Here is a 15,600-nt window from a genome sequence, read left to right as displayed (position 1 = left end):
TTTAAAAATCTGGAACTTCTGAAAAGTTTCTGACTTATGTTGTAGGAAGTAAACCCAGCTCATGCGACTATAGTCATCAACGAATAGTAAAAAGTATATACTTCCACCCAAGGACTTCGTTTGCATTGGCCCACATAAATCAGCATGAATTAGTTCTAGATAATGTGAAGCTCTTTTAGCTTTTCCAACAGGAAAGAACTTCCTAGTCTGCTTGCCATAAATGCATCCTTCACATAAATTAGTTGAGTCAATTCTTGGTAATCCGAAAACCATACCTTTATCCCTGAGTATTTTCAGGCCGTTCATATGAAGATGTCCATATCTGAGATGCCATAATGTTGAATCATCTTTCATGCTAGCAGTAAGAGCAAAATCCTCCATGTTAGAAACATCAAGTGGAAACATCTTATTTGAAGTCATGGCAATTTCAACTTTATGGCCTGATTTCTTATCTGTGATGACACATGTGTTATCATCAAATAGAACTGAGTGTCCTCTGGTCATCAATTGTCCAACACTCAATAAATTGTACCCTAAATCAGGTACAAATTGAACATTATCTAATTGTTTTATCTTACCGTGACTGGTTTCGACTTTCACTGTACCTTTTCCTTCAACTTGCATCTCTTTTGTATTTCCAAGTTGCACCTTAATCTTTTGCGTCTCATCAAGCTCTTTGAATAAGGATTTGGTGCCTGTCATATGGTTCGAGCATCCGCTATCAACAAACCATAAGTTACCTTTTTCTGGATTAGTATCCATGCACGCCACAAACAACTTTTCTTCTTCTTCTTCATTCTCTGCTGCAAAATTCATTCGTTGATTTTTATACCAACAATCAGATTTTGTGTGACCATACCTTCTACAATGGTAACATTGTATGACATTCCTTTGTTCATTAAATTGTCTCTGTCCATCACTTCTCCACCTGTTATCACGACCACCATGGAAGTTGCGAAATCCTCCTCTTCCACGACTTCTACCTGCTAAATGAATATTTTCTCTTTCGTTATTGGTTGTCTCCTTCACTTGTAGTGCCTTTTCTTCGTTTCTTTCTGATGCTCTATTGATTCTTGCCTCATGAGCCTGAAGCGAGCCCATCAGTTCATCAACGGAGAGTATGGATAGATCCTTAGCTTCTTCTATGGCGGCCACCACATGGTCAAACTTTGGAGTCAAGCTTCTCAACACCTTTGCAACAATTGTTTCGTTTGAAATTTTCTCTCCATAGGTACGCATCTGACTGACTATTGCCATTGATCTTGACAAAAAATCAGCAATTGATTCGCCATTCGTCATGAGTAGAGTTTCAAAATCACGTCTTAGAGATTGCAATTTCACTGTCATGACCTTTGAGTCTCCTAGAAACTCCTTCTGTAGAATTGACCATGCCTGCTTTGATGTGGTTGCTGCTGCAATTCGTGAAAAAATAGTCTCATGAACTGCTTGCTGAATAATGAATAGAGCCTTGGCATCGTTTTTCTTGGTTTCTCTTAGTCTCTCCTTTTCTTCTATTGTGGGTTCTAATACATCAGCAAACCCGTGCTCCACCAAGTCCCATAGCTCCTGCGATCTGAGCAAGGTCTTCATCTTGATGCTCCACCACTCGTATTTCTCACCATTAAATATTGGTAACAACGGTGCAGAGGAAGAAAAACCAGCTACTGCCATTTTTGTTTTGTGAAAGAAAATAATCACTCGCCCTCGTGTCGAACGAACCTGGCTCTGATACCAAAATTGTTGGAAAGAGGGATAGTGAAAGAGATAGGAATAGATGAGAATAGATAGAAGCTGCAGTGCTTTATTAATGTCTACTGACTTGATGCTTAGAGGGTTACACAATTCCCGTATTTATAGCTAATACAGTGGACCAGAAATAGTAAATCATAGAAATCTAGATAAACTCAAATCTAATAACAATCTCCTAAAATCTTGTTAGTTTGAATATTTGAATCATATCTAACTACTCTAAATCATATCTTGATTTTGAATACTTTGAATCATATCTCAACAGTTAATGGCTACCCCTTTTGACACAGTGAGTATCTTCTTCCCATAAACCCTCGCATCATTAACACGATACTCCACATCTTCAATGCTTCTAGCAACAACAATCTCCACCACTTCCAAACGTGCAGTGTCTGTAATGGTCACAACGGCAGCATTAAGGCAATTGGTCTTTCCTTCCGTTGTGAGTCTCTTGCAGAAATGGTTGTTGCCTTTGTTGCGAAGAGCTACGATGTTGCTGTCCACTTTGACAGGCCAAAACAGAGCATTGGGGTTGTCCTGTCCTGGGTTTGTCGATTCACACCATATCCAATTCGGGTCTCGAACCCAATACTTACCGGAATTAACATGTTTGATATGAACATACCCATCTTGTTGGGATATGATTTCAAACACGACTGATGAATCCTCCACGTTAGAAGCAGAGAATTTGAGGTATTTTCCAGAGGGTTCGAGATATTCGCCGTTGTTACCCTTGAAAGCTACGTATTTTGGGAGTATGAATATGGAGTCCCAATCCATGGCGGTTAAGAGAACAAGATTGTCGTCGATTGTGGATATGTCTTGAATTGTTGCTGCTAGGCAATCGTTGTAGGGTGAAGGGTGTGATTCGGCCAGACATAGAAAGGTATTGAGTTGAACATGTCGGATGTAGTGTTGTTTTTTGTCCGGTAGGAAAATGGGTTCGAACAGAGTGCAGGACCATTTTGATTTGTCTTCTTGTTCTTCGTTGGCAATGGCTGCAATGTAGTTGGAATCCTCTGACAAACGAACCCAGAATTTGTTGTTGTAACAGCATCTTATATGAACCAATCCTGGCTCTGTTTGGGATGCGCGAATTGCAAATTTTGAATATGGGCCGACAATGTTGTTGCCGGAGAATCGGAGAAGCCCGTCGGTGTCGTCGCTTTCACTAATGTAGCGAAGGTATTTGTTGTTACGTGTGGATTTGAGGGAGAAATTCTTGGGGATTGCCTTCGCAATGGCTTCGTCATCGTCGTCGGAATCGCCGGTATCGTCTCCCACTGCTCTGTTTTCATCGTTCATTAACTTCTTCTCTGCTTCATCTATATCGTTGTCGTCGTCGTCGTCGTCGTTAAGTGGGTCGAAACCTTGTTTTGGGTTATTTTCATTCCTGTCAAATACTTCTTCTCCGAAGTCCTCAGTTTTCTCGCCGATGTTTTCGATGGCCTGTCCGGTAGCCTCGACGACAGTGCCTACACCACCGACGATTGGGGCCTTCTCGGCAACGTCCCCCACGGTTTCGACCAGCTTCCCGGCTCCTTTCATAACTCCCCCGAGAGTGTCCGTCCCAGCTTTCCCTAGTCCTCTCAAAAGATTCATCTTTTTTTGCTTCTTTTTTGTGAATGGAATGGTGCAATTGGTGCAATTGGATGTGGATGTGGATGGAAGAGGGTGTTTATAGGGTAATGGGATGAACAATAATTGTATGGATTTTGGGTGCGTGTCCATATAATGAGTGATGGGTCAAGTAATAATGCATCAATTATTATTACTACTCTCCATATCCATCACGTGTTCAAACGTTAAGGCCAAAAGTCGACTTTGGGGGACCTCTCACCCTTTAGATATAATCACCCTTCATAAAATTCAAAAAATGACAAAACAATGCAGCTGGCTACTTCAATAATTTTCTTCTTTTTTTTTTTTTTTTTTTTTTAAACAAAATTGGAATTTAATTTGGATTTTAAAGAAAGGTGAAAGTCGTACGTCTCCTGATTTAGGGAATAATCATGAATTTATAATAAAATAATATCAATATCAAATCATTATGGAGAATCGTATTCTTGCATGTGGTGAGAAATCCAGATGTAGAAATGATAGTCTTCCATCTTTTTCTCTCGGCATCTCGTGCAAATAAGGTCTGTCGTGGGTTCGTTGGAGGCACAGGTTCTTTAGCTAAGATATCCTAATATATATTTAACTAAGTTGAATCTCCTCCAAATTTCAAATATAATTTTATTTAAATGTATCTAATACATGTATCGAATATAATAAATATTTTTTTCTCTTTTAATATATATCTAATATATTAATATTAGTTTGAAGCCCTTTAATTTAAATCTTTTTTTTTTTAATTTAATAAATCTAATATATTAAATAAATTAAATCTATTTTCTCTCTATATTTAATATTAGATTGAATCTTTTAGAATTAGTATAAGCGGGCCAGAGAACTTTATAGATCTCTAAATAATTAATTAAACTCTTTAATTAATTAATTTTCGTTCATTAACGGTAGGTTACTCTACTATAGACTGAATTGCACTCAAATGCATTATAGGACAAGTTATGTTCATTTATATAATCATTACAAGCAAGTTAGTCGTTCATGAGTTGTTTATAATTTTACAGCTTTGTCAAAAGTTCGTTTTACTCCTATAATTACATCTTTCACCTTAAGTACCATTGATTCTCTAATAAACAATTTGTTTATGATCCAACCGTAAACCAAGTCTCTCTCAAGCCAATAAGAGAGGGAACCCATAGTTCAAGTCCTCGAAATCAATACTTAAAAACAACTCATCTACTTTTCTCATATGGAAATGAGTGAATTCCATCTTGTGATATTATGTGCTCAACTCCCTATTTGGTGTTCCCAAAATGACAGACATTTTTAATTGGCTACAAGAGTCGTTCTCACTCATGCAAATCAAAGGACAACTCTTCACAAGAAAGAGTTCATAACTCACTCAGGATTAAGATCGAGTCACATATGATAATCATGTGAAATATTAGTATTTATTAACAGATTTATAAAGAGAGATCAAATATTTTTGGTCGAGTCTGGTACAAACTCATTTTTAGGATACCTCACTCATATGTCTCCACATGAACGATTTTAGATCAAACCATATGTAAAGATTACAAAGTGGGTCGTGTTACTAAGATAAGACATTCAATCTTATCCATATACTATTGATCCTTTAGGTTATTACTTGAACATGATCTTCTTGTATATCAATCACGTACTATTCAAGATGACATTAATAACTTTGAATTTTCATACAATTGATAATATTAAATTGTTAGTAAGATAATAAAAAATAAATAATTAATTAAGACCGAGCACAAATCACAATAGTATCTCTATTTTATTAGAAATAGAGATATCTTAAATGAATTCGGTAAACGTTTAAGTCTCTATTTTATTAAATGAATTCTGTAAACGTTTAAGTCTCTATTTTATCACAAATCACAAATCACAACTTTCTTTTTTAAATGAATTCTGTAAACGTTTAAGTCTATGACCTCATTTATTAAATATCTTAAATGATTTTTTTCCGTGCATATTAGCATATACTAGCATCTCTATTTTATTAGAAAAAAATATGTATGCATGCGTGAACCATGCATAGAGTAAGACTCCCATGTACAGATGACTACGAATAAGACAATGTAAGTTGCATTACTTACCCTCTTTGGAATTTCCCTTATTAAAGTGGAGAATACACAACTGAAAGTTGTTCAAGGTCCAACAAGCCCAATAATTCAGAACAATCCTAGTGTGGGTTAACTCGAGCCCACCCAACTCTAAGGCCCAATTGAGCCCTGACAAAGCCAAACCATGGGCCACTGCCCTATGTTGGGAACCACGGTCGGTCCAAACACCTTTCATGTGTGCTCACATACTTCTAAGAGTAAAAACTATCCTTACAGACCGACCCTCACGCATATGCTTGCTAAAAAAAATCTTAAAAGATCACCGGACGTAAAAATGCTCCAAATACATACTTAACTTTAGAATCTATATAATTTAGGTCCTATGTGCAACTCGGCAATTATTAATTTTTTAAAATATTTTTTAATGATTAGCTCGTGAAGAGAATATAGTCTTTATTTCATTCACATATTCCTATTTTACTCCACCCTCGTACTCCCTATAAATAAGATAACATACACGGGTGTGAGTGTAATTATTGAAATCCATCAACTATTGGCCGATGAAAAATAAACATTGGTTATTATTATTAAACTAAATTAGTTAATAATGATTTTTTTTTTCATTAGTAATGGATGATTTTTGAAATAATACTATACTTATGATAATTTTATTACAAAAAATAAATTTATAATAATGTTTATAAAAAGAAATATATATTTATAAATATTTTGGAAAATAGAGATATCATTTATTATTATAATTAATTGTTGCATAAATAAAAACGTGGGGTAATTGTGGAAGAAGATACGTGAAGGACACGCCACCTCAGCCAAACATGTTTGAGATTAAAAAAGTAAAAAATAAATAAATAAATAAAAATGTTCTAAAATTCATAGGATTTGCATATGATGATGATGAGCTTTGTGGCCTTACTCAAAAATGAACAATTAAAGAAGTGAAACTTGTGGAAGGATAAGGAGAGAAAAAGTATTAGGAGTTGGCCAATTTTGGCCCCTTTTGAGTCTTTTTTTTTTAGTCCCTTTTTGCTTCTTACCCGACACCCCCTCTGTTTACGTAGGAGCGCTTTATTTAAAAAAACAAAGGTAGCACGTAACATGAGTATTGTAAGAAATACTCGATAATTAATCTCGCGGTTGGAGTCAAGTAATGTAAACATACACATATATATATATATGATGAGACCTATCTTGTGAAACAACGTAACATGATCTTGAGCTCTTTCCAGTAGAGGAAGAGTTGGATGTATGGTACTTCCCCACACATGATTCACGCACGGGTACATGAACCTACCAGGCAAGCCGCATACGTACCCCCTGGGTCTGGTTTTGTCGGACTAAACGCACTAACGTGTCGTCGGACACTAGAGAGGGAAAGACTAGCATGATATCATGACAAACGTAAATATAGAAGGCAACCTTAATCCTCAACCCAACGATCAAAGGGATCCAAGCTTTTAATGAAGCAAGAACCCTTGGATCAAAGAAATTAACACCTCCTACAAAATTAATTAACTAAGATTTAAGGTCATTTCTTCACTTTGCTCTCCATTTCTAAGTTCTAAGTTCGTAACCTTCGCAGTAGCTTCATCGATGTTACTTACCAAATAAAAGACTTGTTCGGGAAGACCATCTAATTCTCCGAAAAGGATTCATTTAAACCCTCTAATTGTTTCTGCTAGCTCTATTTCCCCAAGGAACCCATAAATACTTCTGCTACAAAAAAAAGGTTGTGATAAGAAACGCTCAATTTTTCGTGCTCGTGCTATGGTTAAGCGATCCTCTTCGGATAATTCGTCCAACCCAAGGATAGCTATAATGTCCTGCAGTTCTTAGTAACGTTGTAAGGTTTGTTTAACTCTTTGCGCAGTTTCATAATGTTTTTCACCAACGATCCGAGGTTGTAGCATAGTTGACGTTGAATCTAAAGGCTCTACTGCTGGATAAATACCTTTGGCAACTAATCCTCTTGATAGTACGGTAGTAGCATCCAAATGTGCAAATGTGGTGGTAGGAGCAGGATAGGTCATAAGGCTAGAATTAGATTACCTCTTGCAATTAGAAATCTATAAACAAGATTTTGAAACTTGTTCTAAATTTAGTCTCTCTAGATAGAACTTCATTAAAACTTGATTGAATGTCTCGGATGCAATCTACCACAAAAATTGCTTGAAACTTAGAAATCACAAAGATGATGCTCTGATTTCTAACGTGAACATCTCAACTTGAGAGATCAATTTCATTCATCACAAATCTGATTTTTACCTCATAATTTGTGGGTATTTATAGTCTCCCCGAAGTTAGTGGTCATGGTTTAATCCAATCCCCTTAAATGTAAGTCAATTTAACTGTTACAAACTTTATGAAATTAAAATAATAATAATAATAAATAAAGTTTTCTAACAACTCATGAAATGATGCTTGCAATTTCATCCGCTACTTCAACCGTGCAAATATTCACTTCTGAAGCTCCAAATGGTCCTTGCTCAATCAAATCAGCTTGTAACACATGAAATGATGGTTGAACCGAGTCTATCCAATTTTGTAGATGAAGAATGAATGTTTGTTGAATCTTCTTGGCATTGGATCGTGTAATAGGTCCAGTTTGAACATTTGAAACACCATGATTCTTATCAAATACCAACATGATATCATGACAAACATAAATATAAAAGGTACGCATCTGTACCAACATAACATAACGCAGAAGTATCCCGATGCACATGACATACATAAATGCATGACGTCTCCCATAGTTTAAAATCGTAGCATATAATAGGAATCATTTTGTTCTTCCTTTCATCCATGTCGTAGTACACATATGAGTCATGTATGCATAGTAATTATCATGACTTTCATCATGCATCATCATATAATCTATAATATGGCTTCACATGACAAGACATAGTATTTCATTTCATCATATCATAACATAATAGAACATCACATGCATACATAACATGACATCATACGCATCACATAGCATAACGTAACATTATGATGCATACAAGAGTCATGGGGCATGCGTCATCATACATCATACAATTCTTCCAACACCAATAGTAAAGTTACTTATTCGTTTGGCCATGGTCGGACTGCCTGATTATTTTATTCTATTTTTTTATTATTTTAAAATGACTAAATCTCAATTAAATAATTCTCTATCTTATGGGTAACCTTTAATGTTAAGCATAAGAAAAATGATTAATTGAGAGGTAACAATTCCTTGTCAAGTGTTTAGGTAACAATACTTAGTATGCAAATGTTTTTAAATAACTCTTTTTCAATATCGAAATTATACGATGTTTTAAAATGTCGAGATTCTATTTTTGAGAAAAAATGTCGGTGAAAATATACATAATATTTCAAAGTCCATAACTATTTTTTTAAAAAATATAAGTATTACAAATTAGTGAATTTTTAATTTTTTTATTTAATAAAATCTTGACATTATTCTAAAATTATTAAAAAAAAATTGATCTTTCGAATGTAAATTTAAATTTTATATTTAATGGTACCTTAAACTTTTAATTTTATATCGAGGATTTACGAAAACAAAATTAAAAAATTAAGATATTTATTAATTTAAGTTTAAATACTTATTAAACTTTTAAAAAATAAAAAATGTATTAAAATACATTTTTTAAAACATTTTTTTTATGCAAACAATTTAGAATTAAAACACTAATTTCTTTTGTTATTTTTTTTTTAAAAAATACTTTTTGTATATATATATTTTTTAATTTATTGTACACTCAAAATACTTCTACAAAATGTCAAATTATTACCAACGATTGGTTGTCCCTAAAGCTTATTATCCAATAAAAAAAGAAGATAAATGGGAGAATATTTTAAGTCATATTATGGAAATTTGTTAAAAGCACCAAAAAAAAAAAAAAAAAAAAAAAAAAAAAAAAAAAACATTCTTCTAAAATTTGGATTTAAGTGTTTCACTAATTTCTTTTTCTTTTTTAATCCTTTTTTAAAATGTTATTTCATGTTCTTGCCAAATACGAGTGAAAATTACTTTTGTTTAGTTGAATCGACCAAAGTTAACCATCGACATTTGATGGATCTAAGTGTTAGAAGAACACGACTCTCCACAATGGTATGATATTGTCCATTTTGAGCATAAACTCATGATTTTGCTTTGGGCTTCTCCAAAAGGCCTCGTACCAATGGAGGGGGTATTACTTGATTATAAACTCTGATGTGGGACTTTCATCATCCAACACCTCCCCTCGAACAAAGTGCGTCTCTTTACTGGAGAGAGTATTTCTTAATTATAAACTCATGACCATTCCCTAAATTAGCTAATGTGGACTTTTATCATCAAACACCTCTCCTTAATCGACGCTCGGCTCCTTTGGAGTCTTAGTCATTTTTTACTGCCTTTGAGGAGGCTTGACTCCTTTCCTTTTGGAGTCTTTTGTTCGATATTTGAGGATTTACCAATCTATTGATACGACTAAGTTTAGGGCATGACTTTGATACTATGTTAGAGGAACTCGACTCTCCACAATAGTATGATATTGTTCACTTTGAGCATAATCTCTCATCACTTTGTTTTGGACTTTCCAAAAGACCTCATTCCAATGAAGAGAATATTCCTTGATTATAAACCCATGATCATTCCCTAAACTAGTAGGACTTTTATCATCCAACACTAAGCTACATTGAAACGAACACTAATGGCGTGTTGAGAGACCAACTCTGCTTTAGAGATGGAGACACCAAATTAATGAAGAAAAAAAAAAAAATCCCCATTAGAAATTGAAGGGAAGAACCAGTGGGTGAAGTTCAAATTTGTGAAGAACTTGTATGTTGTATGTGTATGGTGGGTGTCAGACACTGACAGCTTCTCTACTTAATCATGTCTTACTTTTCTGTTTTCTCTGTGAGATTTTCCATTTCATTTTTCACCATCCCCACACCCCATGTTCTTTGTCTCAATCTCTTAAAAAAAGGGTTTAAATTTCACCAGAAATTCCCAATTTTTTCCTTTTCTTTTCACATGGTGTTTTTGTTTCTGCCTTTTTGTGTAAACTGCCAAATGGGTTTGTAAGTGTAACTCGTTTTCTCATCTGGGTTTGTGAGTTTTCCTGTTCTTCCCTGTTCTATTCGTTCCATTTCTGAGAGCCATGTTTTTGGGTTCTCTGCGTTTTCTTCTAATTTGATATATAAGCTTTGTGTTCATCTTATTTGCTGGAGATTTGTTTGTTTCAATTTATTTTTGGTAATGATTTTAATTTCTATCTTAAGGGTATCCATTCATTTTCGTTTTGATTTGAGATTTCTAGGGTTTTTAGAGTGATGCCTTCTGAAGGTATCAACAATGGCGAATCTCGTTCCTGGAGTGCTTCTCAAACTGCTACAGCACATGAACACAGATGTGAAGGTTGCTGGAGAACACAGGTCGGCGTTGTTGCAAGTTGTGAGCATAGTTCCGGCATTGGCCGGCGGCGATCTCTCTCCGAATCAAGGTTTTTATCTCAAAGTCTCTGATTCTTCTCATGCCACATATGTGTCACTCCCTGATGAACATGGTGAACTGATTCTTAGTGATAATATTCAATTGGGTCAGTTTATTCATATCGAACGCCTTGAGGCTGCTTCCCCTGTCCCCATTCTTCATGGTGTTCGACCTGTGCCTGGTCGACATCCTTGTGTGGGTACCCCTGAAGATATTGTTGCTACTCATTCTCCTGGGTTTCTTAACAATAATCCTAATCTGAAACCTATGGACAAAGTCAAACCAACCCCAAAAGTTGGCATTGGCGTTAGTGGGGAGAAGGAGAAATCTGTGGCTGAGAGGCTCAATGGCAATGCCAAGGAGGATAAAATTGAGAAAAGAGCCTCACCCTTGTGTAGATCCAAGTCTCAGTTGTCGTCGAAATTGACAGTGAATATAGATGTGAAGAAGAAGCCTTTGCGGTCGATGCCTTCATCTCCGACGAGCTGTTATTCGTTACCTTCTTCATTTGAGAAGTTTTCGAACAGCATTAAGCAGCAGGGGAAGGTTAAGCCATTGGCTAATGTAACAACCAAGGTAGGAGCGGTCGAAAAGAACTCGATTCGTTCAGCTAGTCCTGTTGCCAAGAAGATGGGAATGGGACATCAGATCCAACATTTGGTTCAGGGCATTGAGGTTGGAGCCAAGGGTCTGAGGAAGAGTTGGGAAGGGAACAACATAGAGACAAAAAGAAGAGACAATTCGATATTAAGAGCTAGCAAACTTGATGCCAAGCCCGAAGCTCGGGTTACTGTAAGTTTTAGTCTACCCAATACGATCGTTGTTTCGTATTTGATTTGATGAGCTTAAAAGATCCAGCCAAGTCCATTGACTTAACTTATTTATATTTTTCAGACTCCTAGAAGAAGTACATTGAGTGACAAGGTAGCAGCAAAGTCATCTAAAGATGATTCTTCAAAGAAGAATGCTGCCAATGGAGCTCTAGATAATGAGGAAAGGTCGAATAGGAAAAAATGTTCGAATGGAAAGAAATCATCTTCAAGTGATGCAGTCGGGTTCCCCGGGAACTTGGTGAAGGTTCCTCTTAGTCATAGAAGATTGACTGAAGGGAGTGGTTCATGGGCTTCACTTCCATCATCTCTTGCCAAGCTTGGAAAGGTATGGAATATCTGATGTTTTGATAGCCAAAGATAAGCTCTTTTATAAAGTGTTAATGTATGTCTTCTTTTTGTGTTGCTTCTTCCCATTGTTCTTCTGTGTATGCTACAATAGGAAGTAATGAGGCACAGAGATGCTGCACAAACAGCATCAATAGAGGCTATGCAAGAAGCTTCGGCGGCAGAGAGCTTACTACGATGTTTAAGGTATGAAAGCTTAGTTGGTGCTTCACTTGTAGCTCTATCTGCGTTGTAGTTCTTTTGTGAGATCCCATGTCGGTTGGGGAGGAGAATGAAATACCTTTTATAAGGGTGTGGAAACCTCTTCTTAGCAGACGCGTTTTAAAAACCTTGAGGGGAAGTACGAAAGAGAAAGCCCAAAGAGGACAATATCTGCTAGTGGTGAGCATGGGCTATTACAAATGGTATCAGAGCCAAACACCGGGTGATGTGCAAACGAGGAGGCTGAGTCCTGAAGGAGGGTAGACACGAGGTAGTGTGCCAGTAAGGACGTTGGGTCCCGAAGGGGGTGGATTTGGTGGGGGTCCCACATTGATTGGAGAAAGGAAAGAGTGCCAGCGAGGACGTTAGGCCCCGAAGGGGAGTGGATTGTGAGATCCCACATCGGTTGGGGAGGAAAAGTGTGCCAATAAAGCCGCTGGGCCATGAAGAGGGGTAGATTGTGAGATCCCACATCGGTTGAGGAGGAGAAGTGTCCCGATAAAGACGTTGGGCCCCAAAGAGGGTAGATTGTGAGATCCCACATCGGTTGGGGAGGAGAAGTGTGCCAGTAAGGATGCTGGGCCCTGAAGAGGGGTAGATTATGAGATCCCACACCAGTTGGGGAGGAGAAGTGTCCCAATAAGGACGTTGGGCCCCGAAGAGGGTGGATTGTGAGATCCCACCTCGATTGGGGAGGAGAATGAAACACCCTTTAAAAGGGCGTGGAAATCTCTCCCTAGCAGACGTGTTTCAAACACCTTGAGGGGAAGCCCGTAAGGAAAAGCTCAAAGAGGATAATATCTACTAGCGGTGGACTTGGGCTATTACATCTTTATTCGAAATGCTCGAAATGCAAGCCAAAGTTCTTTGGCTGAAAGCTGCTAGAGCTAATTAGAAGACAGAAAAGATTTGAAACATTCTTCTGTTGCCTTATGTTGTTTGTTTTGCAGTATATTTTCAGAGTTAAATACTGCTGCGAAGGAGGACAACCCACAGCCTGCGGTAGAACAGTTTCTGACCCTTCATGCTAGCCTAACCAATGCTCACATGGTAGCTGAATCACTTTCAAAAACTACTCCATCTGGTTCGACCAATGAGACCGAAGAAACCGCTTCGGAAGAACCAACGAAGGTCACATTAATGGCAAGAAGACAGGCATCTGCTTGGGTCCAGGCTGCTTTAGCTACCAACCTTTCATCTTTTGCAGTTTACAGCCGTGATCCACCCTCGACTCTAAACCCGACCTTACATCTATCTCAAAACCAAAAGAATACATCTGCAAATCATCCTATAATGGTTTTAGAAAACTCATCTAAGAACAGCTCGTCAAAATCCCAAGGGAAGATCCGCCAGATAAGCGCTAAACCCGTTGGATCAGGAAATCCAAGTCGAACAAAGGAAGGAGCAACGACACTCGGTCAGAAGGTGCAGCCTCAACCTCCAGCAGAATGGATAAGAGGAAACGGGGTTGACGATGCAGTCGACTTGGGTGAGACGTTACGAGTGCAATCCCAGGACTGGTTCTTGAGATTCATGGAAAGGTTCTTGGATGCAGGGGTGGACACTGCAGCCTTGTCGGATAATGGACAAGTAGCAGGAATATTGACTCAGCTGAAGAGTGTAAACGACTGGTTAGATGGAATAGGTTGTTGTAGCAAGGATGAAGAAGACACAGCTCACATTCAAACCGAGACGATCGACAGGTTGAGGAAGAAGATCTACGAGTATCTTCTGTTGCACGTCGAGTCTGCAGCCGCTGCACTGGGCGGGGGATCCCAGCCAGTGCCACAGCAGATCGAGGCAACCGAAACAAAAGCAAGAAGGTGAGTGTTGTTTGAATCATGTACATAGCAGAAGCTAAGTGGCTATTTGTCTTCTCATCTTCTTAATTTATGTGATTTGATTACTGAAAGTATACGGATCTGGGTTTGTTCAGTTCAGGATTATACATACATTCAATTGTACATTCAGTTGTTAGTGAGAGTGCATATTGTTGATGTTCTTGAAGAAGCACATAATTTATTCCATTTGTTTTTTCTTTATCTCTCTCGTTTGGCCCGCTAGTAGGTATTATCGTCTTTGAACTTTTCATTTCGAGCTTTCCCTCAAGATTTTTGAAACACGTCTGCTAGAGAGAGGTTTTTATACTCTTATAAAGAATGCTTCATTCCACTCTTCATCGGAGGTGAGATTTCACCATACACCCTTTTCAGGGCCCAGCGTCCTCGCTGGTACTAGTTCCTCACTCTAATTGATGTATCTCACAATCCACCATTCGGGTCTTAACGTCCTCGCTGACACTTGTTCCTCCCTCCAATCACTGTGGGATCTCACAATCCACCCTCTTTGGCGCCTAGCGTTCTTGTTGACACTTGTTACTCTCTCCAGTTGATGTAAGACCTCACAATCCATCTCATTCGGGCTCAGCGTCCTCGTTGGCACTTATTCCTCTCTCCAATTGATGTATCTCACAATCCACCATTCGGGTCCTAACGTCATCACTAACACTTGTTCCTCCCTCCAATCAATGTGGGATCTCACAATCCACCCCTTTGGAGGCGCAGCGTTCTTGCTGACACTCGTTACTCTCTTCAATCAATGTAGGAACTCACAATCCATCCCCTTCAGGCCCCAGTGTCCTTTTGGGGTGCAGCGTTCTTGCTAACACTCGTTACTCTCCAATCAATGTAGGAACTCACAATCCAAGGCCTCAGCATCCTCATGAGATCTCACAATCCACCCCTTTTGGGGCGCAACGTTCTTGCTGATACTCGTTACTCTCTCCAATCAATATAGGAACTCACAATCCATCCCCTTCAGGCCCCAGCGTCCTCATGGGATCTCACAAATCCACCCCTTTTGGGGCGCAGCGTTCTTGCTAACACTCGTTACTCTCTCCAATCAATATAGGAACTCACAATCCATCCCCTTTAGGCCCCAACGTCCTTGTGGAATCTCACAATCCACCCCTTTTGGGGTACAACGTTCTTACTGACACTCGTTACTCTCTCCAATCGATGTAGGAACTCACAATTCATCTTCGGACCCCAACGTCTTTGTTGACACTTCCTCTCTCCAATCGATTTAGAAACCCACAATCTACCTCTTCGGGGCCCAGCGTTCTCGTTGGCACTCATTACTCTCTTTAATTGATGTGGGATCTCACTAATAGTTATCCTGAGCATGATTACAATTACTAACATACCCTTCCAATATTTTTAACTAATTAAAAAAATAACGAATAAAAATTAAATTTTTTTTTTATGATTATTTTATTTGATAGCATTTTTAATTTAATAATTATTCATTATTAATAAAT

The 15,600-nt window shown here is 37.8% G+C and overlaps 2 protein-coding genes across 6 annotated transcripts; one reads left to right on the top strand and one right to left on the bottom strand.

Annotated features, from left to right (window-relative positions):
• Window positions 1–2,007: 2,007 nt before the first annotated feature.
• On the bottom strand, window positions 2,008–3,351 carry LOC111784387 (uncharacterized). Its single transcript, XM_023665094.2, has one exon. It carries the CDS (start codon window positions 3,349–3,351, stop codon window positions 2,008–2,010), a length of 1,344 nt encoding a protein of 447 aa, XP_023520862.2.
• Window positions 3,352–10,166: 6,815 nt separating this feature from the next.
• Window positions 10,167–14,323, top strand: LOC111784393 (protein CORTICAL MICROTUBULE DISORDERING 2). 5 transcript variants are annotated; one of them, XM_087129395.1, is made up of 5 exons: window positions 10,167–10,266; window positions 10,730–11,694; window positions 11,797–12,060; window positions 12,175–12,266; window positions 13,232–14,323. In XM_087129395.1, exons 2-5 carry the CDS (start codon window positions 10,765–10,767, stop codon window positions 14,106–14,108), a joined length of 2,163 nt encoding a protein of 720 aa, XP_086985521.1. In that variant the 5' UTR covers window positions 10,167–10,266; window positions 10,730–10,764; the 3' UTR covers window positions 14,109–14,323. The 5 variants fall into 5 exon arrangements, with proteins under 5 accessions (XP_086985521.1, XP_086985520.1, XP_023520872.2 ...); XM_087129394.1 differs by lacking the exon at window positions 10,167–10,266 and adding an exon at window positions 10,279–10,490; XM_023665104.2 differs by lacking the exon at window positions 10,167–10,266 and adding an exon at window positions 10,279–10,521.
• Window positions 14,324–15,600: the final 1,277 nt, after the last annotated feature.

This window comes from Cucurbita pepo, chromosome 12, assembly GCF_057944985.1.
Source record: "Cucurbita pepo subsp. pepo isolate OVF chromosome 12, ASM5794498v1, whole genome shotgun sequence".
Lineage (NCBI taxonomy): Eukaryota > Viridiplantae > Streptophyta > Magnoliopsida > Cucurbitales > Cucurbitaceae > Cucurbita > Cucurbita pepo.
This window is presented reverse-complemented; position numbering and strand designations above follow the sequence as displayed.

Coding starts and splice junctions, on each gene's coding strand:
- LOC111784393 (XM_087129395.1), top strand. CDS start 10,765: ATGGCGAATCTCGTTCCTGGAGTGCTTCTCAAACTGCTACAGCACATG. Junction 12,061..12,174: donor CTCTTGCCAAGCTTGGAAAG/GTATGGAATATC, acceptor ATGCTACAATAG/GAAGTAATGAGGCACAGAGA. Junction 12,267..13,231: donor AGCTTACTACGATGTTTAAG/GTATGAAAGCTT, acceptor TTTGTTTTGCAG/TATATTTTCAGAGTTAAATA.
- LOC111784387 (XM_023665094.2), bottom strand. CDS start 3,351: ATGAATCTTTTGAGAGGACTAGGGAAAGCTGGGACGGACACTCTCGGG.